General features: G+C 35.4%; 1 protein-coding gene across 1 annotated transcript in view; it reads left to right on the top strand.

Moving 5' to 3' along the window:
- TGFBRAP1 (transforming growth factor beta receptor associated protein 1) overlaps positions 1 to 20,687 on the top strand; it is a 36,710-nt gene extending 16,023 nt beyond the window's left edge. Inside the window, exons 5-12 of the mRNA XM_062601629.1 lie at positions 3,420 to 3,502; positions 7,603 to 7,944; positions 9,348 to 9,405; positions 10,739 to 10,882; positions 11,912 to 12,058; positions 13,966 to 14,125; positions 14,737 to 15,170; positions 16,041 to 20,687. Coding sequence (XP_062457613.1) covers positions 3,420 to 3,502; positions 7,603 to 7,944; positions 9,348 to 9,405; positions 10,739 to 10,882; positions 11,912 to 12,058; positions 13,966 to 14,125; positions 14,737 to 15,170; positions 16,041 to 16,229 — 1,557 coding nt within the window. The 3' untranslated portion in view covers positions 16,230 to 20,687. The remainder of the gene's footprint in view (positions 1 to 3,419; positions 3,503 to 7,602; positions 7,945 to 9,347; positions 9,406 to 10,738; positions 10,883 to 11,911; positions 12,059 to 13,965; positions 14,126 to 14,736; positions 15,171 to 16,040) is intronic.
- Positions 20,688 to 20,938: the final 251 nt, after the last annotated feature.

Raw genomic sequence — 20,938 nt, 5'->3', positions numbered from 1 at the left:
TTTATGCTTTCATGGTCTTATTGGGCCATTTTATACTAGCAGGGGCAGGGAGACAAAGGTATAGAATTAAGCTGCTTGATCCAGCAACTATAAATTATCCAAGCAGAAGAGTGATAGTAGTTGCATGGTACATATAGCATAGCACCCCTTTTTCCTCTTGATCTTTTAATCTCTTAAGTTTGCTCTGACTTTTGCCATCTTATATGTGCCTTGAACTCAACCGTGACATTGTAAGACAGACTTCCTGAAGTGGTAGGTTTTTGCTGCAGTTTAATACTACATTGTCATTGCATGGATAAACATTGCCTGCTTGCCTCCCTCCTCCAAAATATAAAACTTATGCTGATAATTCAGAATGACAGTAGGACTGAAACAGTTTAAGATACTGCAGTGTCTAAATTATGTATACCATCAATATTTTAGTCATTGGGAAGAAGCAAGTCGTACATTAGTAGGCCTGACCTGTTGTTTAGCTCAGAGACCCTGCAGACTGCAAATTTCTCTGCTGCATTAGATGAGGATTCTTTTGTCTTTGAGAATCAGGAAATACTGCTTTTTTTTTTTTTTTTTTTTTAAAGGCTAAGCAAAAGTGGTACAAGGATATCAGTTTTGTTAGAGGAATAGCAAAGGCCTTTCTACCATGCTACCATGAAATGACTGAACAATACGTATACGTTAATTTTTCAGGACAGCTGAAGTTTGCAGAAATCATGGTGGTTGGTAGTGAAGACCTTGGTTAGATTGACACACACCTTGCATAGGTATCTCTTTTTTTTTGCCTCTCATTTTGTCTAGTTTCAAAAAATGTATTAACTACAGCCGAATCAGGCCAAAGGTTACTTCAACCTCTAGAAAAGTCTTTTTTGGTGATCTCCATGGTAATTTTGACCATTCTAGTAAGGATTTTTCTAGCAATTGAGAGAAAAGCTTCACTGGCTATTGCAGCTTTAGTAGTAACATTTTTGCTTACTAGAGCTTTTTCAAATACTGTTTTTTGTAGCTAGATTTTTTTGTTCTCATTTTTTCCATTGTGAATTCAACCAACAATATAGAATTCTCTTAGAGCACTTCAAGTCCTAAAGCCTTTCTTCAAACAATGAAAGGGGAATTTGTATTGAATTCTAAACAAGTTATAACTTAGTACACTCCCCTCCTCCTCCTCCCCCCCCCCGCAAAAAAAAAAAAAAAAAAAAAAAAATTACAACTAACCAGTCTCGAAGAACTCAAAGGTTGAGTTTTCTGTGGGTTTTTTGTGTGTGTGTGGTTTTTTTTTTTCCCCATCTCAAACAAAAATTAACTGGATATTATTCTTGAATCGTATAGACCTAGCTCATTCTTAAAAACCTCTGGGAAGGAGATTGTAGAACTTTCCCCTGTAGCTTTCAAAATCCATATCATGGGACATCTGTGTTTCTTGACTAAAATCAAGCTACTACTCCCTATCCTATCAATGTGTTTTTCAAAAATTGGAAAGATATCTGTAGATGTATGGGGCAGAAGGGAGAGAGAGGAAGGAGTTTTGCACAACTTTGAATCAAGTGTAGTTAAGTCAATATTGTAGATAAAAGTATCACTCAATGAGTTTAATTTTAAAACTGATCTCTTAGCCCTGTGTTTGCATGAACAATGACTTCTTTAAAACCTTTAATAAAAGGTTGCTGTACAGACTAATCTATATAACTAAGAGAATAACTTCAGATGGATTCAAACTTAATGCCAGTACTCTGATTCCCTAAATATATGAATGTTATTTGTCACGCTATTGCAAATATTGAAAACAGACTTCAAAAAATTAATTTTGATATTAGTTTCCCTAGCAGGGTAAGAATTCTTTGACCCTCCCTGGAAAGTGTGAGGCGAAATTTTGAAAAATTCTGGTACCACAAGGTGCAAATATTTGCTGATAAAAGATCTCAGTCTGCATCCTTAGGACTTTAGTCCTAAGTCTGCATTCTGCATCCTGAGTTGAATGTTACATAAATATACAGTGAATTACTTTTGTTTTGTTTGTCTGAAAAAAATGTGCCAGAAAACGTTTTCCCCTTATTTCCCCTTCTCTCCTCTACCCTGGAGAAGCGAGAACAACCCTGTAATCTTACAAATCAATAGGTTTCAGTAGCTTACTAAGATCAAGATTAATATTTTCCTGAGATAATCTGTTAGTAAAACATAGCCTTAATGGATTTAGGTCAAACTTTCCTCTTGGTAATTTACAAACTTAAATCCATATGAAAAATCACTGATTGGAATATTAATGTACTCTATTGGAGGGGTCTCACATTTTAGTAATTCTTACTTGAAATATGTTGCTTAATGTATTACAATTTCCCTGGGTGTTCTTACTGAAAATGGAGGGTTGTTATTAACAATAGCACTCATAGTCCTCTGTTAGACTTTTAAAAGCTGCATATTTAAGAGAAGGTTGCAGGGGAAAACTGAAGGGATTTGGATATAGCTAGTTGTGTAGAAAATACAGAGCCAGAGTCGCAAACAATGAATGCTTTCCAGATGATAGTTCACATTCCTTGCTTTTATTAATTCTCTGTTGCTATTGGAAATATTTTGGGCACAAGATTTTTGTTTCATCTGGTGGCTACCAACTCAGTATTCAGATTAAATACCTAGCACTTAAAGTAGATTTTTCTCTGTACTACATTATTTTTGTAACCTTTTTTTTGTCTGTCAGTAATCTGAGCAGCAAAACTTTGTAACGCATTGCTTCTCTTACAGTTTACTTGTGCTTCCCTTTAACCATATTTTTGTGTACATTGCATAACGTTCTACAGATTGGATAAACTCAACTGCTTTAGAAATATTTGCATTTTTAAAAATTACTGACAAAGTCAGAATCATGATCATCAACAGGGGATGAGGTTTTGAGAATCAGCAGCAAGGTTATTGGAAAACTGAGGTGAGGAGGGCGGAAGATTGGCTGCGTATGGTCAACTGGGACTCTTGAATTTTTAAAAGAAGTACCTACTCAATTATGGGGATCTTCAGAGATAACCATTGGCCTTTACATTTGCAAGTAGCATGAGCAATAACTTGAGGAAAGTCAGACTGATGGCAGATAAGTCATCATTTGAATAAGAAAACTTAAACTTGCTATTTGTTGACTTCACTTTCAGTAAGTACTCCTGAACAGTGTTGTGTTCACAAACTTTTTGTGTAGGAAATGTAATGTGGAGAGTAGATTCAAAATATCCCTAGGTACATAAAATTTATAATTTAGAGGTTCAAGACTTTATTTTGCATGTAATTTGATAGGCCTGTCTGAATATCCTGTATTTTTTTTGATGTGGTTGGGTGTTTTGGTTTGGTTTTCTTTTTTTTGGTCAGGTAGTTATTGCAATAGTGACTAGTACCATATAGATAACTCTCTATAAAGAGAATAACTTCTTTTCTTTTCTCTTTCACAGGTAATGTATAAACGAATCCTGCAGCAAGCAGGTTTTATTCAGTTTGCACAGCTTCAGTTCCTTGAAGCAAAAGAGCTGTTCAGGTAATTGTGTAATAAGAAATGTTTAATCCCCTTAATATAGATTTTAAAATTTCTTAGTGGCTGGAGTGTTTTTAGATGTGGATAGGAGATCACTGATCAGATGGTTTTATTGAGAGAGAAGCAGTGTGACATTGAGACAGTTTCGTAATTGAAGAGTTAATGCAAGTGACTTTTTCATTTACTAATGTGCCATAGCGTTAAAGCTGTAATCCTGTAATCTGATTGTTGTCTGTGTGGAAGTTTGTTGACTTGGTGCCTACGAAGGTCAGAGCTTTATTATTGAGCCTGTGCTGTGATTTATATCACGAACACTGCCTGATTTCTTCTAAGCATGTGTTTCCTAAGAGAAAGTTACAGTTTAAATACTGTTCATGCAAATATACTGACTAATTTTTTTGAGGATATAGATACTGAATTTGTTTTAACGTATGTTCAGCTAGACCTTTTCCAGAAGATAGATGACTTTGTTCACAAATTGATCTTGATATTCCACTTTGACTCCATAAAAGCAGTCAAAAATGCTGCTTTTTGTCTTTGTTTTACCTGACAGTTTCACTTCCTCTAGCAGTTTTGTTCACAACCTTTTTCTTTATTGTCAAATAATTTTTGGCTTTAGTGAGCAACCTGCAATCTTCCTTCCTCCTTACAGGTCTTGCAGACAGATCAAACTATCAATATTAAGAACCTGTTTTCTATTCTTTAAGTTGCCATCTATATTTTGTTAAAGCTGAGATGGCAGAAGCTGAAAACTTCTTTTTTTTTATTTTTTTCTCTCCAAAGGAGTTGAGGTCATTTGTAACTTTTTTCAAATTGTTTTCTCCAGGTGCAGTGGAAAGATCCTAAGCCAAAGGGCATCCCCAGATCCTAGGGGCCATGAATCTAAAGTTTATCATCCATGCTGATGGGATCATTGTCTAGTATTTTTCTTGGAAATTTGTTATGAATAATACTTCACTTTTAGGAGGCTGTTTGACTGCTGATTACCATTTTTTTTTGGGGGGGGGGGGAAGGGGAGGAGCAAAACTGTACTGTCACAGCTTGGGTCAGACCCAGTGATTCACATCCCAGGGTTTTTCTCTGGCCTGAATTGAAACCTAGTTTTGATTTTGCTCTTAGAAGCAAATGATTACTAAAGTCAGGTCTATGAAGTTCAGAAGTGAAGTAAGTGACAAGGTTCTTGTCTAAAAAGGATACAGAATCTCAGCTTCTGTAGAAGTTGGAAAATGTTTTAATATTGTTAAATAAGTCATGTTAAATATCACATTTAACTTTTTCATCCATCTACATGATCATATTCTCTGTTCTACCTTAGGTAATCTCCAAATACCTGATGGTGTAGCTAGTAAGGGAAGTAGGGCTCATACTCATATTTTTACAGTTTGAGTAGACTATTATTCTAGTTATGAATTAGCTCTTGATCTAAAATAAATCAGTGAATAACCTTGTTGAAGAAAACACATCTTTCTTTAAATAGGGTTAACTTACTAGTGTAATGCATTTTGCATAATACATTTTATTTTCTGGTGATCTTCAAGCCTTTTAAACTTTCACAGAGTAGTTAGACTAGACAGAGCTGCAGTTAGATTACTGTAATAAGTTAATACTGAAAGCCTAAATGCTGTTTGAACCATGAGGTTTTGCCACTGACAGAACCTGATGTTTCTTGGTTATTCTGCTGCTTAAAAATTCTCAGATATCTGAGTTATGTCATAATGTGAATCTAAACTTTGGAATAGAATGAAAGTCTGAAAAGAAGGATTTAAAGGACACTTCAACTGTAGAAATACACATAGTAGGCATGGACTATTTTTAGAGGCTGGCCTTTCTAGTGTAGAGGATTTTTTTTTTTTTAGATGGTAGAAGCTGTCTGTGTAGATCAGAAAAACTTACTATTCAAAACTATTTTTGTAGGAAGGTTTCTCAACTCTCTTGCAGTTGACTATGATTAATTTCTCTGTTTCCATGCTTTGCGGTCCCTGGTTGTCCCTAGATTGTAGAGCAGGATACTTTTAAATTTCTTGCTGTTGCTGCTATCACCTGTATTCTTCTGATAAAGTTTTAGTAGCCAAAGGATGATTTTTACTGTCTCGGACATTATTTAAAATATATTCTAAATAGTTGTTGCCATATTTGAAGTTTGTTTTTCTTTTTAGACCAAGCTCATATTTTCTGGATACCTTTGGAAATACCCCTCTGGCAAGAAGTCAACAATTCAGGACTTGCCTCAGTGCTTTAATTACTTTAGAATTATAGAGAAGGGATTAACCCATTTGTTAGGATCTTCCATACTTATTGCTTGCAGAAGGTTAAAAATCTTCTTGCTTCACCTACTTCAGTAGTCTGTAATTTGTTTCCTTTTGGAATTCATTCCAATAAGAGTTGTGGAGGAAAAAGACTTCCTGAAGTTGTAGATCATTGGATAGATAAAACTTTTTAAATTCCTTTCTAGAAAATAGCAACTAACTAGGGTTTCTTTTCTAGAGCTTTCTGTTCATTTGGAGCTTTTTCAGCAACAGTATCCTCTTAATGTATTAAGAGGAGCAGAAATGCACTTCTTTAAAGATGATTTCTGAAGAGTCAAAGTGCCAGCAAAATGAAGCCTAAATCCTGATTTCTTGATCTTCCTTAAGAGGAGGCCAAGGCAGGCCTCCAGGAGGCAAGGCCAAGAGAAGTAGTCACTCTAGCTCTGAAAACTAGAGTTATTTGGCATGTCCAAAGAATCTTCTGCAGATGACATCTTTATCTACAAGATAAAGATGACATTCAGGCAGACTGGCTCAGAAATTTTCAGTAGCTGTATTTGATCTGCTTAATTAAATTAGTGCTCCAGCGACATCTACACAATGAAAGACAGAACAGAAGTGGGAAAAAGTATTATGAGTTGTTGCCTTACTTATTCTGCTCTTTTAGGCCTGTACTTGGATTCTCTTGGATAAGGAGAGTAAGTTGAGAATAAACTTAGTAAATGGAAAACAAAATGGAGCAAATACACTTATCCCATCAGTAAGAGTGACTTCATATAGTCTTTTGAATTTAGTGCTTTATTTACAAGTGCTGAATTTACAGCATTCGATCTGCTTCACATGAGTATTGGTAGTTTGAACTTGCCTGTGTGCAAGCTGAGAGACTGGTATTGTAGAATGCAAGCCAGCAAATGTTCCATGCCTTCTTAGGTACCCTGAAGGTTTCAAGATGTGTATTGTTTTTTTTCTTTTTTTTTTCTGTCCCAAACCACACTCTACAAATGCTTCCATTCAGGCTAAGAGAGTGTTTTCTGTAATATAGGTATCAACTTTTTCTTAGGTAAAATACAGATGCCATTCACATGTGAAGAGAAAAACCACTCTGTAATATTTGACATCAGTATATAGCTGACAGCTATGTCTGTATGATACTACTACTTATTGGTTAGGTGGATGCATAATCAATTGTAACAGGTCATATTGATATACAATAACAGGTCATATTCAGAACCTTCTTAACAAGTGAGTTGAAGGAGAAATTTGGTGCATATCAGGATTGGGAAAAACGTTTTCATCACCCAAATATTCCGAAAGCTTCTGTTTTCTGCAGGAAGTTTCTGTTTTCTGCAGAATTACTTATACAATCTTTGTGGTTTGCCTGGAAGGGTTCACTGTATCCAGTTCTTTGCCTCAACCAGAAAACTAGCTCCCCTAGCACTGTCCTGGACTTCCTTATGCTAGGAACTGCACTAAGGCTATTCAGCTGTTTTTTGTATAGATCACTGAACAGCTGTGGGATGTCATATTGTCTACTTACCTGGGGTAGACAGACTAGTAACTTAAAGGCAAAGGGCTGTCCAGTTTCCTAAATCTCAGAGCTCTCCTCATCTGGAGGAGGAAAAAAAATGGTAAATGAGTTTGGATGGAACAAACCTGTTTTTTTTTTTTTTTTTTTTTTTTTTTTTTGCCATTTCTAAAGATACTTTCTCCAGAGTAGAAGGCAGTAACTTTTGGAAGCTGACAGCTTGTTACTGACTCTAAGCATATGTGCACACATTCCCAGTATGTTATTTTTTTGTGCCTATGTATACTTTTTCTTTCTTTTTTGCTTCATCTAGTTTGACACTGTAATTGCAGAAGCGGCCAGCTTGATGTCCGGGAGCTGATCTCTCTCTACCCCTTCCTGTTGCCTACTTCCTCTTCATTTATACGGTCTCATCCCCCTCTGCATGAGTATGCTGACCTAAACCAGCTGACACAAGGGGACCAGGAGAAGATGACAAAATGCAAACGATTCCTCATGAGCTACTTAAATGAAGTCCGCAGCACTGATGTTGCAAATGGCTACAAGGAAGATATTGACACAGCTTTACTGAAGTTATATGCGGAGGCAAATCATGAAAGTCTTCTGGATCTGCTAGTTTCTGAGAATTTTTGTCTTTTAACGGATAGTGCTGCCTGGCTGGAAAAACACAAAAAGTGAGTGAATTTCTTGAATATTGCAGTTTTGAGACAAATGAAAAGATGTTTGTCTGTCTTAAATGCTCTTAACTGCTGGAGCAGTAAGTTTAAATTCTTGTGTCTTCTCTGATGTTGGGTACAAAAGATACTTGTCAACATTTAGAAACTATGGAGGGAAAGTTATTAGTTGACACACTGAGGTGAAGAAAAAGTATTCTGGCCTACACTGTTAAATACCAAGTTTCTTCCAAAGGTCTCAGTGTCTAACACAGAAATAAAAGTTTAATACAGATTTGGAAAAAAATAAACCAATTCATTTGTGTTTGAAAATGGGATGTAGTAGTGGTACATTTCTGTTGATGTCTTGGACTGAATGAAAAGATGCTTTAATACATGTACTACTTCAGGTAGAAGCTATTGACTAACTAGTAGCTTTAAAATGCTGGTAGCTTATTCAGTGAAAGAAGTATTACTTTTGAATTACAGACTCCGGTGTGCCCATACTGATTCACTGTAAGGATAATACTTTAGATGAGTGCAAAGAACTTCAATCTGGAAATACCAGCAGGTGAAGAATTGGTAGCTAGTCGTTAAACAGGGAATGCTAGAAAGTAAATGTGTTAAATACGAACTTCAGTCATACATAGTATCTCAGTGCCTGTCTAGGATTTCTTTTATCTTTAAGCTGTATGGTGCAGTGATGGTAACTAGAGTGGTGAGAGGTCTAAGAGGGGAAAAAAATATGTACATCTTTGTCACATGTTGTGATTAGATTTACAAAACATCTGAAAAGTGAAACTACTGTAGAATTCTCTTGGTATGTTTGTTTTTTATGGCAAACTTTGTAATAAATAGGAATGGTAGAACATAATTTTATGACTATAACCATCATAGAACTTAATGTTAACATTATAGCATACAAAGAACTCTTGTGACATGGGAGAAAGCTATTCCTTGCCTGACCCCGTTTCATGCTGCATTGAAAAAAAAATCTGTTTTTAATAGAAATGACAGTTTTAAATGAAAGCATCATAAAAATTTGATTCAATGATAGCTGATCTTCTACTGAAAGAAAATTTGTTTGGGGGGACTGTGCCATCAAGTCTGTACCTAAAATAAAAAACCAGCATGAGGGTCATCTCATTTGACACATACTTCTAAATGTCTAAGTTAGAACTAGTAACTGTAGTCTGCCTTTAGAGAAAGGAGGACCAGATGGATACACTTCTAGGACAGAACTTCTCTCCTTTGAGTATAAAAATGAGCCTACAGTTGCTTGTTCAAATGTGCACGTGAGAATTTACACATCACCTAAAAATTTCACCATAGCCAACTATTTGTTATAATCTGTGCTATTTGAACCATTATGAAATTGGTAGGAAAGATCTAGAAGTTTTAACTATTACTTTTTTTCTATACAGGTATTTTGCCCTTGGTCTCCTGTATCACTACAATGGTCAGGATGCTGCAGCACTTCAGGTTAGAATAAAGCTTTTAGTGTTGTCCCAAAATATCAGGTTACCTCCCTGCGATTAAAATCTCTAAAGCGCTAGTTTTGTCTACTTGAAGGGTGATACGTGTATGTAGGAAACTTATGCTAAAACTTCCTTGAATAAACTGATGGGCTAGATATGAAAAACATGAAGAGCTTACTGAAGATAAAAACTATTTAGATGCTTTTATGCTATTTTCCAGGCAGAACTTTGCATGCCTGAACATATGTTTATATTCTTTAAATATATACAGAAGCACTAAAATAATCAAAAGATCATTTATGATGGTTTTGGAGGAGACATCAAAACATATCCTGTGCTGGTTGGTCTGTATACGCACAACAACAGTACTAAAATCTCATGGCAGGCACTGATAGCAGTTGGGAGTTGCTTCCTACTCTGGCTCAGGTGCACACAGTTGGCAAGATTTGTGGGTTTCAGCTAGCTTTGTAATCCTTTTAGGGTCCATCTCCCTTCTGGTGCCACTAGTCACTTAGACCAGCAGTAGTCTGTAGACTGCAAAAGTAACTTTTAGTCCTGTCTGAAAAAAAATCTAGAAAAAATTATTAAAATTTTTACTGATTAAGAGCATGTATATCTCAGATATGAAATACCTTTAGTAGTTTATGTTACTATGCGACTTTCGGAATATGGTTATCACAATTACTTTGTCAAATGCATTAAAGTCAGTTTGTAAGCAGTGATTTCCTGGGCAGAAACAAGACAGTAAGAAAACAAAGGTCTAAGAGGAGGGGAAAAAAAAGTATGTATTTGTCACATGTAAGGTATGCTTTTTTCAGGAACCTGTTTACTGCTAAACTGGTCTGTTAGGTGTATCACATTTCAATTCCAATTATGATTTACATAAAAATAAATACTTTCTTATAGTGTCTTTAAAATTCTTCAGTCAAAATAGAATAAGCATAATTCTTGCTCTTTAAAGTTAACTTTGCATTATTTCCTTAAGTTTGTGCATTCGGAAAACAAAAAAGTAGACTGTACATTGAAGGAATATTATCAAAAGCTTTCTTTGCAATTAGTGTACCTCGTCTTGAAGTGTTCTGGCAGTCGCTGTCAATATGAGAATTAGCTGAATATGGCACATACAAGAAAAGCCTGTAATGGAGACGTGGTGTGAATTTAATGACAGTGAGATTCCTGGAATAGCCTGTAGGAATGCAGATTGCCTAATTCCACAAGTACAAGTGGCTAACACTAAGTGTAGTAGTAGTAGACTATATACATTTTGAGTTAAAGACTTAATAAATGTTTTAAGCGTGATATCTATGTACACTTGAATCTCTGCTTTTTTGTTGCAGTTATGGGTTAAAATAGTTAATGGAGACATTGAAGACTCTACACGTTCAGATCTCTATGAATACATAGTGGACTTCCTTACTTTCTGCTCAGACCAAGATCTAGTGTGGAAATACTCTGAATGGGTTTTACAGAAAAATGAAGAGGTTTGTAATTGATATGTTTCTTCCCAGAATATCACAAATATAAAGTACTGTGTCTGAAACACTGTTTGGGTGTTCAGTAACGTTTGTATCATTGTTAGCTAATCAGACCATTTTTGAAGAATATTTAGTAGTCATTAAATAGTAACTGACTGAAGTAAATAGCCAGGTTTCTTAATTCTTTTAAATTCCTGTTAATTTCTGTGCTAGTGGTAATTGCCACTTTTCCTTCTGAGAACAGTTTTAAGTCTTTCTGAGCAATGAAAGATACAGCATGCCTTTTGCTTTTCTTCATATTAATCATACTTTTTAGAACTTAAAAAAAAGTTAACCTAATGGGTTATATTACTGAAATCCTTTTAAAAGAAACAGCAGCAGTAAAGGCAACTCGGTAACTAGGAAGTAACATAGCCTTGTTCAAGAAACACCTCAGAACAAGAATTATACTGATTATATTAATTCCACCAAAATTTAAAATACAATTTTTGTAATATCTATTAGTGTTTTGTGCTAAGTTAAATGCCAATGGATTGCTTTATGTTGTAGCAGACAGTGTGTCTGCTACTGGAACTTGTCACTACATGACTTATATTAACTTAAAGCACAGTCATCATATGTAAATGATGAGATTTATAGATCTTGGTTTTGGTCACTAAAGAAGTCTCTCAAATGTGGTGGCATGCACAAAGAGCTAAGGCTGTTAGCATTCTGGTTTTTTTTACTTATGCTTCCTTCCTGCAAAGGACTCAAGTATCTTTGTCTGCTGTTACGTAGATCATCTCACTTGAGACAGGTAAAAGTTTTGCCTGACAAGAAGGTTTATAGGCTGTTGTATGGCTTACAAATTGAGGAAATGAGGGTGGGGATAGGTGAAATCACAGTAAGCACCAAGTGGTGTAATCTTGGTGTGTGGGGGGGTTGCATTGTTTGTCTTTCTCAATAATGTACTAACTAATCTGATAATGCCATTATGTAGCTATTTAAAATAAAAGGATTGCCATTGACTTCCTAAATGCATTTAACTCTTTCTAGGTTGGAGTACAGATTTTCACTAAAAGGCCTTTGGAAGAGCAGGAAAAAAACAACATTAATCCAGATGATATCATCAGTAGCCTTAAGAAATATCCTAAGTCACTTGTTAAATATCTAGAACATCTAGTGTTAGAAAGAAAAATAGAGGTAAGTCCTCCAAGAATACCAAAAAAAACCACAAGCCAATGTCTAGAAGTTACTTCTAATTTGAAGACTTTCAGATACGCTCCGAATAAGGAAGAAGTGATTTTGAGATTAAAATACAAAATCAGGAGTTAAGAATACATTCTATTACTAACTCTTCAACTTGAAAATGATAGTAAGACAGTTTCTTACCTCCTCTGAGTTCTTCCATGTCACTATTGCATGTTTTTCTGCCTCACTGGTGAGGTTTAAATCAGTCTGTGGTTTAAGACTTTTAGATCAGTTTCTCTGGGATGCTTTGTTACTTAGTAGGACATTCACTTATGAACTGTAAATCGTTAATAGGAGGTTGATTAACACAAAACTTCCTAAGTCACCTACAAACTACACAGGGAAAGATGAAACCTAAAAATGTATTTGGTCTATCATAATTGACTGCATATTGATTTCTAGAAAACATTTTTAAGTGTTAGCTGTTTCAGAACACCTGAGATTTTATGCTGTAGCTTCTCACACTAGATAACAGGACTAACGATTTATTGTTCTAAAAACCTTGATTTTTTGATCTCTGGTAAAGCCATGGAAAGATGGTTGAAAAATTGCTAATCTTGTTGCAGTGTGGCAGTAACACACTAACATCGCTAATTCACTCTTTTCCAAGTAGATTTGTCATTCTGTCCTGGAGAGATTCAAAGAAGAAATGACAGTATTAAGACATGTACCTCTTATGTTGTAGAATTCCAAACCACTCCAGAAGTTGAATGTCCAAAAAATATGTTCACTGTTCATAGGCACCACTGTATTCTACCCTTGGATTTTATCAATATGTAAAGCATAACTTAGAAGAAACAAAATGTTTTGGGACTTGGATACGAGATGCTTTAAGCTCGGGAGAAATGACTTTAACCTGTGAATAAAGCAAAGAAATTAATATTGAAAGAATTCAGCAGATCTGATGACCAGTTCCCTGGCTACATCCTTGAAATGTGTGTGCTAGATAAATGGTTTCTTTTTATTGTTTTTTCAAATATATAATAATAATGCAGTAAATATTTTCGAGTTTCTGGTATATGGCACCATGACCAATAATAATGCTAGTTTCTAATGTCAGAAATATTTGCAAATGAATACTACTAGTTAAACAGTGTCTTTAGAATATGTCTAACAAAACGGATGCATAATTAAGTTGATTCTACCTTGCTTGTAAAGGCTGGATTCTAAACTGATCTCTTCAGAAAGTGCTAGATTATTGTGAATGCTTTAGTGAGAATGTTTCAAACAGTAATCAAATTATGAACTTGTTTTGCTTAATATGTGATAGTGAATAATACAAAAAGCATTATGCTAATACGTAAATTGCTGATACACTTTCAGAGTGTCTGTCTACTACTGGTGGCTTACTCAAAATATATTGAGGAAGTCAAAACACACTTGAATATGGAGAAGAATGAATTAGATTGAAATTATTCATTTTACAAGGGAAATAAACATGAGGGCACAGCATAGTTTATACTTGTGTTCCAGAGGGGAGAGATTTTACAGCTTTGACTTTCATTAGCTGAACATCAAAGGAAAACTTCTGTGCAAGAAAATTTACTTACAGAGCTTGTTTTATTTAAGGCAAAGAATGGTTTAGGTCAAAGATTTTCTTTCATATCTGTATTTCAGAAAAATCTATAGAATTAAGATAGAAATACAGAGAACCCAGAACACTTGTCTTGTGCTGCTTATTTGAATAATTTGTCAGTTGGCATGAACAGAAGATTTTTTTGATTCAACAAACTAAGGAAATGAATTAAAACACATTTCTGTGCAACTATGTATGTATTCATCAAAGTATTATTGGTGGTTATAGGTTATTATAGAAGTTTTCTCTGTAAACTGAGTTAACATTGCTATTTTATCTGTAGAAGGAGAAGTACCATACCCATCTAGCTGTCTTGTATTTGGAAGCAATACTTCAGTTAAAAACTGTGGCATCAGATAATTGTACAGAAACAACTGAACTGTTGTTTAAACTACGCAGTCTTCTTCAGAAATCTGATCTCTATAGAATTCACTTTATTTTGGGTAAGATGTGTTTTCTCTGTTATAAAACTATATATCACTTCCAGCAGAAAGTTAAATAAAGTCTTCATAAGGATAGAAAACTAAAAGATTCAAGGTTTCTAGCTGTGTAGGGCAGTAGGCTTACTCTCATTTCAAATATACATAAGTTAATGGAGAAGGCATTTCTGTTTCCATTGTCTTTGAACTAACACATTTAATGAGTTAGAATAGTATGTTTGCCACTGCACCAATCACACAATGCTATAGGTAGCTAGAAGAAATATCATCATACAAAAAAAAAAAGAAATTACAAGCTGTTACATTCAGCGTGTAACTTGTGACAGTCTTTGCAAATGGAAGAGTTAAAAGTTCTTATTAAGCAGTCTGTTTCTCAAAGTGAACTATAGCCAAGCATTAAAGAATTAGTTTTCAAGGATTTGTGGATCTGTCTTGTTGACAACTGCCTCCCCCCACAATCCTGAAAACTACTTTTATCTGTCCTATATATAGCTGCCAAGAACTCTCCAAAGTTAATGGGAATTGAGCTCTAGGTGTGTGTTTGCATTGACTGTGGGAAGGGAGTAATGTTTTCCTCCACTGAGCAGAACATTGTATTGTTTTTTTCTTAACAGATAAAATCCGGGGCACAGATCTTCATATGGAAAGTGCAATTTTATATGGAAAACTAGAAGAACATGAGAAAGCTTTGCATATCTTGGTCCATGAGTTAAAGGACTTCGGTGCTGCTGAAGAATACTGTATATGGAACTCTGAGAATAGAGATTTGCAGTACAGACGGAGGCTTTTCCATATGCTGCTGTCAGTATATCTAAATACAGGCACTGCAGACTGTGCAGTAGTCATGGCTGCTGTGGATCTCTTGAATAACAATGCTGCTGAATTTGATGCAGCTCTAGTTTTGCAGCTAGTGCCTGACAGCTGGTCAGTACAGCTCCTCTCCCCATTCCTGGCTGGAGCAGTGAGGCAAAGCATTCATACAGAAAGAATGACTCAGATTGCACTTGGATTAGCACAAGCTGAAAATTTAATCTACAAACACGAGAAGGTAGGTTGGTGTTTTGTTTTATTTATTTTAATGGAGGATTTTTTAAATTTTCTGTTTAAACGCACTCAGCTGTGATCAGATGATATTTGAAATAAGAGGATAAAGTTGTCTCTTCAGGTCCCAGGCAGTTTTATTAATTGCCACTATTATTACTATGACAGCTCAATCCAAACTTCAAAATTTTACACTTTCCCTATAAAATAAAAGGATTCCTTAAAATAGAAACCAACTCTGTGAACTTCTGAACTGGATGAAAATAAATCTAAGGTTTCCAGATTAATGAAGCTCTTGCATAAATTTTAACAAACTTGAACTAGTATTTTGTAGGATTGAGACTTGTCAGAATTTGCAGATAAATTTGCACAGCACCTGGCATAAATTCAAGCTTACCCTAATAGCTTTTGAAAGTAGTAAATTCACTTGTAAAGCACTCTCCTTCTAACTGGAGCTGTGTTGCTTAAAGCTCCTAGTGAATTCTTAAATTTATTTAATTCAAATGACAGTTTAGCTTGCAGAATCTGTCTGGGATAAGAATGTATTAATGCTCAGTTTTCTGTGGATTTGTCACATGCTCTTGTTTGGGAAGCTGCATCAGGTTTTGAGTTGCACAGTGTGTGAACACATACACCACACACCACCAACAAAACCCAGTACTTAAGAGGGAGCAAAGGAAACTAGTATGAATGTGGAAGTGGAATTCAAATTAAATAGTTCAAACAGTCTTTTCCTATGACTTCAATCACTGACCACGTTTGTCCAGTTGATGGAGCTGAAATAGCTTATACCTGTGGTATCAATTAAATCTTCTTGTACTACCTCCTAATTTCCCTTCCTTTCTTGCTATATTCATATTTGGATTCTTCTTTTTAGGTTAAACAAAAAGGAACTCCGGTGGTTCTTTCAGATAAAAAGGTCTGTCAGGTGTGCCAAAATCCCTTCTGTGAGCCTGTATTTGTGAGATACCCAAATGGGGGTATGGTCCACACACACTGTGCTGCAGACAGACATCTGAAGTCAAACGTGACTCATCACTCTTCCAAATCCAGCAATCAAACTTGAAATATGTTTCAGATCCCATGACTTTTACACCATTGGAAGTGGGCTGGAAAAAGAACAATGTGCAGCTACTTTAGGTATAAATCAAGTTGAACAAATAGCCCTTGGGTTAATGGGAAGACTCTAGTAAATATGAAATCTGGCCACTTACCTTGTTTTCTAATGAATGTAGATAAAAGAAAATTCACTACCAGAAATGGAGAGATTCAAATATAGGCTCTTTTGTATATAGTAATAAACAATTAAAGAAAATGAGCCATTTCTTCACAGTAAAGATGAACGTTAGGGAGATAAGGCAAACAGCTATTTTAAGAAATGTCACTTTGCACTGAACGTGGTGTTGATAAATTTGTAGAGGTGGAGATGACATCTATGGGAATTGAAATTCTTGGAATGTTATATGACAAAACTGGCATAATGCCGCTTGTTATCAAGACAAAAATGTGTGCTGGTTACAATGCTGGCTGCAACATGTCCTCCTTTGGGCTAGATTCTCTTCCCGGGGATCACATTATGAACTTGTTCTTTGCTCTACAAATTGTTGGCTTTTGCACTTTTTAGGGTGTTTTTTTTTTCTCCCCCTCTCCTCTGCTGTATAGGATTTAACAAACTTAAGCACTGGTCTGTTAGATTTCTACTCTTATGGTTAATGTAAAAAAAACTCAGTGGGAACTGATAGTCTCAGTCACAGGTGTGCTTGAAAGAGAAATGAAGTCAGAGTGTCTGGTCAGACTATAGTCACTTTTATATGGGGGAAAGACTTTAATATTGATTTATTTATTAATATGCAAAGATACTGTACATACAGTTGAATAAATTGATCTTATAGAATTTTCTTGGTGGATAAAGATGTAGCTGATATGTAAGTGTACAGGTTATGTGACAAATGTTTGCTATAACATAACTTAACAGACTGGAACTCCACAAGAGTAGATATTAGTACTTGTGGATAACTTTGTGCAATCAAAATCCCAGAAAGAGAAAAATTAATTGGGAAGACTGCAAAGGTGCACTACAGTGTTACTGCATTTAGTGTATTTTACTGAAAATTATTAATAACATACTTCTCAACAACAGCAAAATCACTTATTTACTGCCCTGATAAGTATTCAAGATGCTATTTAACTGTTTTTACAGCAATTAGTTTAAAAGAGGCAGTTTCCCACAAGAGAGGTTTAGAAACAAAGATTTTTAATTAAACTTGAGTATTGAAAAGTCAAAGTATTTCTCTTAATTCCGTAACGCTGTAATAAATGTCAAGCTTACTGAACAACACACACAGTTCAAAGATTCAGTATGGCTGCTTGCTGTTTTAGCATTACAAATTGGAGTTCAGACTTTCAGCAAAATGGGATAGCTGCCCAGTATCTTCTAGATGCAATCTCAGCATAGGTCTCCTGTTACAGAAAGGCTGGCTCATGAAACAGCCTTGTAAACTTAGTGTTGCATCCAGGAAGAAGCAACCAGATGGCATCCAGGAAAAAAAACAATCCATATCTTTGTCTTGGAAACAAAAGTTCTTTGGATCTTTCCTTCCTTCCTGAGTGTGATATTAGAGCAATTGTGCAGGGTAGAAAAGTTGAAGTAAGGAGTGTTAGCACTTTCTACTAAGATGTGAGCTATGTTTAGTAAAAAGAGCTCCAAAAAAGAGGACATCTGTGGACATTTTTGACTGAATTCTGGCATGAGTGATTCTCCTGTGTTACGCTGATATGAACAGAATCTTCTGTCTGTGTTTCTGGCTTTTAAACATTGTATTCAAACAGCAATGATGAAGTAGAGAAATTACAGTTCCCTATACTCAAAATATTGACTGATAGAGAGAAGTTGACTTTACAAAGATCTGATAAACCTTTTGTGTATAGTAGCATGCAGTTCATAGAAAATATTTTCTTTTGCTGCAAACATCCTCAGCATACCCTTTGTTTCTATTTGATAAGGACATAATAAAACAAACATCATTATCCATGGTTAAGGCTAGTTCTAGCCACTAGGTAGTGGTGAACTTGTCAACTAGTCTTGTCAACTAGTACTGCAGCTGAATAGAGCTCATATCATTCCAGACTACAAGGTAAGGTCTTAAACTGTTATTGTGTAAGAAGGTGTGGCATTAATATTTGATGTTCTCTAAATAAGTATTTCAGCTAAAATGCAGCTATAACTCGTATCTAATTATACATACAGAACAAATACAGAAATCGGAATAAAGTAGCACATTTGCAATCATAGATGTCCTAAAGGGTAATTAATGTTTAAGTTTAGGGATCTAACTATTTTACACCCTCCAGAAATGTGGTTTAAAAAACAAATACTAACACTTAATTCATACATTTTTACCTATTTTTTAAGTTTTGTACTAGAACTCATTTGGATGAATTCATATGAAAAGCCTGCAGTAATAAAATGAAAAAGTGAAGAACTGGTAGAGCAAGAGCAGCCAGGTGGGTAGGACACTCGCCAGAGAGGGGGCAGTGTAGGGGCAACTCCAGTGTGTTTACAGCTATGATCAGACTCCACAGGAGGAGGTGGCTGCCCACATCAGTGTGCATGGTGGCCTTTATTTTATCATCAGAAACCTTATGGAAGGGTTCTACATTACATTTTTTTTGCCATTTTTTCCTCCTCCCCTTAAACTGTCATTTTGCTAATTCGTGTTTTGTGTGCCTGCAGTCCTGGGCCAGCATTGCTGCTTAGGTAAGTTGTTCTGATATGCCTACAGTTGTAGTAACAGAATGATAATCTAATTATTAATTGCTGACTGGATTCAGGAAGGAGGTGAGGCAGGAAAGGAGGAATACTCCTTTGATCATGTTCTAAGTTTTGAAATGAAGTGGAATCGTGCTCTGGGAGCTTAAGCTTGATATGCAGTCTTTTTCTCTCTGGTTAGGATGTGTTGTTTTGGACATGGCTTTGGGGAAAAGGTTCAATGAGAGTATTTCTTCTTAATTTAGCATTTGCTGTAGTGATTTCATGAATCTTTTGTGCCATTTAGTTCGTCTCACTAAGCTTTTCTTCCAGTGAGCCCCCTCACCTTTGTTGCCTAGAGTTTGGAAACTGAAATGGTACTGCAGTGGAGGTGTTTTTTTTGTTTGTTTGGGTTTTTTAATGTGACAGAATATCTGTGATTTAAGATGTAACAGATGAGGTTAGTCTCTCACATCACGTTTGCAAATGTTGAGAGATGTTTACTTAACTTGTAACTTCTGATTACAGAAATTGTGCAACTGTCGTCTTTGGCCATTCTGTGTTATGGTGGCCAATAGGTGCAGAAAGCGCAGGTTAAACCCCTTTCTGCCCCCCCCCTTTCCCATCTCCATTCTTCCTGTCATAAAAATTATCTATAATGTGTTTATGTTGTGCAGTATTTTCCTCTAAGGCAAAAAGGGAAGAAAAATATGACGGACATTGCTTATCAGAATCTGCCTCTGTTCAAATTAAGATAAACGGCTCTAAGAGTATGGCAGTAGTTTGTTGGATCTTTCTCTGATTTAAAGAGATGAGCATCATGTCAGTAATATTACAAGCATGACGATTGTAAAGTCACGAGAAAATAGCAATTTTTTGTTAGAGAAAGTATACAGTATGTATCTATAAACTGACTACTTCAGACAGCCTGTACTGTGGTGGCTTAAGTTTGGCACAAAAATCCTGGCTACACTGAAATTCTCTCTTTACTGCCTGCTACTCCCAACCTGCAAAAGTACCTTCCAACTTGTGTTATCTGGTTAATGTCACTTTTTTTTTAATCGTTTAATTGACATGGGTGCAAATTTTGAATTCTGGATGGACACCTCAGGCCCATCTGTCTCTGTTCAATAAGATGTCACTTTATTACACGAACAATGTGAAAGCCTAATATCTGCAGCTATAGAAAGGTGGTAGGGTAGAATATGGATATGTTTTCTGAAACTTTTATCAAGTATTTGAACACACAAGCATTATCCTGACTCTATTTAATCTTTATTAAAAAAAAAAAAAAAAAAAAAATTGCAGGATTCTTATCCTCAATGACTTTAAGAAATACTGTTTTATACAATTGTACTAAGTAATTTTTATTACTCTTCCCAGTTTGCTTCTGTCTTTTATTACATCCTACTGTTTATAATACTACAGGCAGTTAACTAATACATTTTCATCAAGCTGTTCTCCTGTTGCCTGTATTTACTAATTAATAATATTTCTCCTGCTTTAGAACACTTTAGGGCTTATGCCTTGTCAACACTGATTATTAAATGTGCTGCTACTTCTAAAGAGAAAAGGAGGAAAAAAAATAAAGGTTAATGACATAATGTGTGACTGATTATGCAACTGAAGCTCCACTGCAGTAAGTTAGTTCAAATGGAAATCTTTACTGTTAATGCTTTCTGGCTTAATGGTTATGTTGGTGAACATATACAGCAGTATGTGGAATGTACAAATGTATAAATATGTTGATTTTTAATAAAAAATCTTTTAATTAAATTTCTGTCACTCATTCCTAGATAGATAAACCCTGGGATGTGACTGGCTAAATGGAAGAATAAATAACTTTCTTTGCGATAAGTAGAGTTCATTTGGGTGACTGACAGAGGTTGTCAAATGAAAGGGCTAAATTAAGGAATTACAGGGTAATAATGGAAATAAGTGTTCTTATTCTTAAACATCAGCCAATTTTACTTTTAGAAAGTTTTTACTTTCTATTTACCTGTTTTCTGACTGAGTTTGGGGTTTTT

The sequence above is a fragment of the Rhea pennata genome, chromosome 1 (assembly GCF_028389875.1).
Source record: "Rhea pennata isolate bPtePen1 chromosome 1, bPtePen1.pri, whole genome shotgun sequence".
NCBI lineage: Eukaryota > Metazoa > Chordata > Aves > Rheiformes > Rheidae > Rhea > Rhea pennata.
Note: the sequence above shows the minus strand (reverse complement) of the source record. Positions and strands in the feature narration are given on the sequence as shown.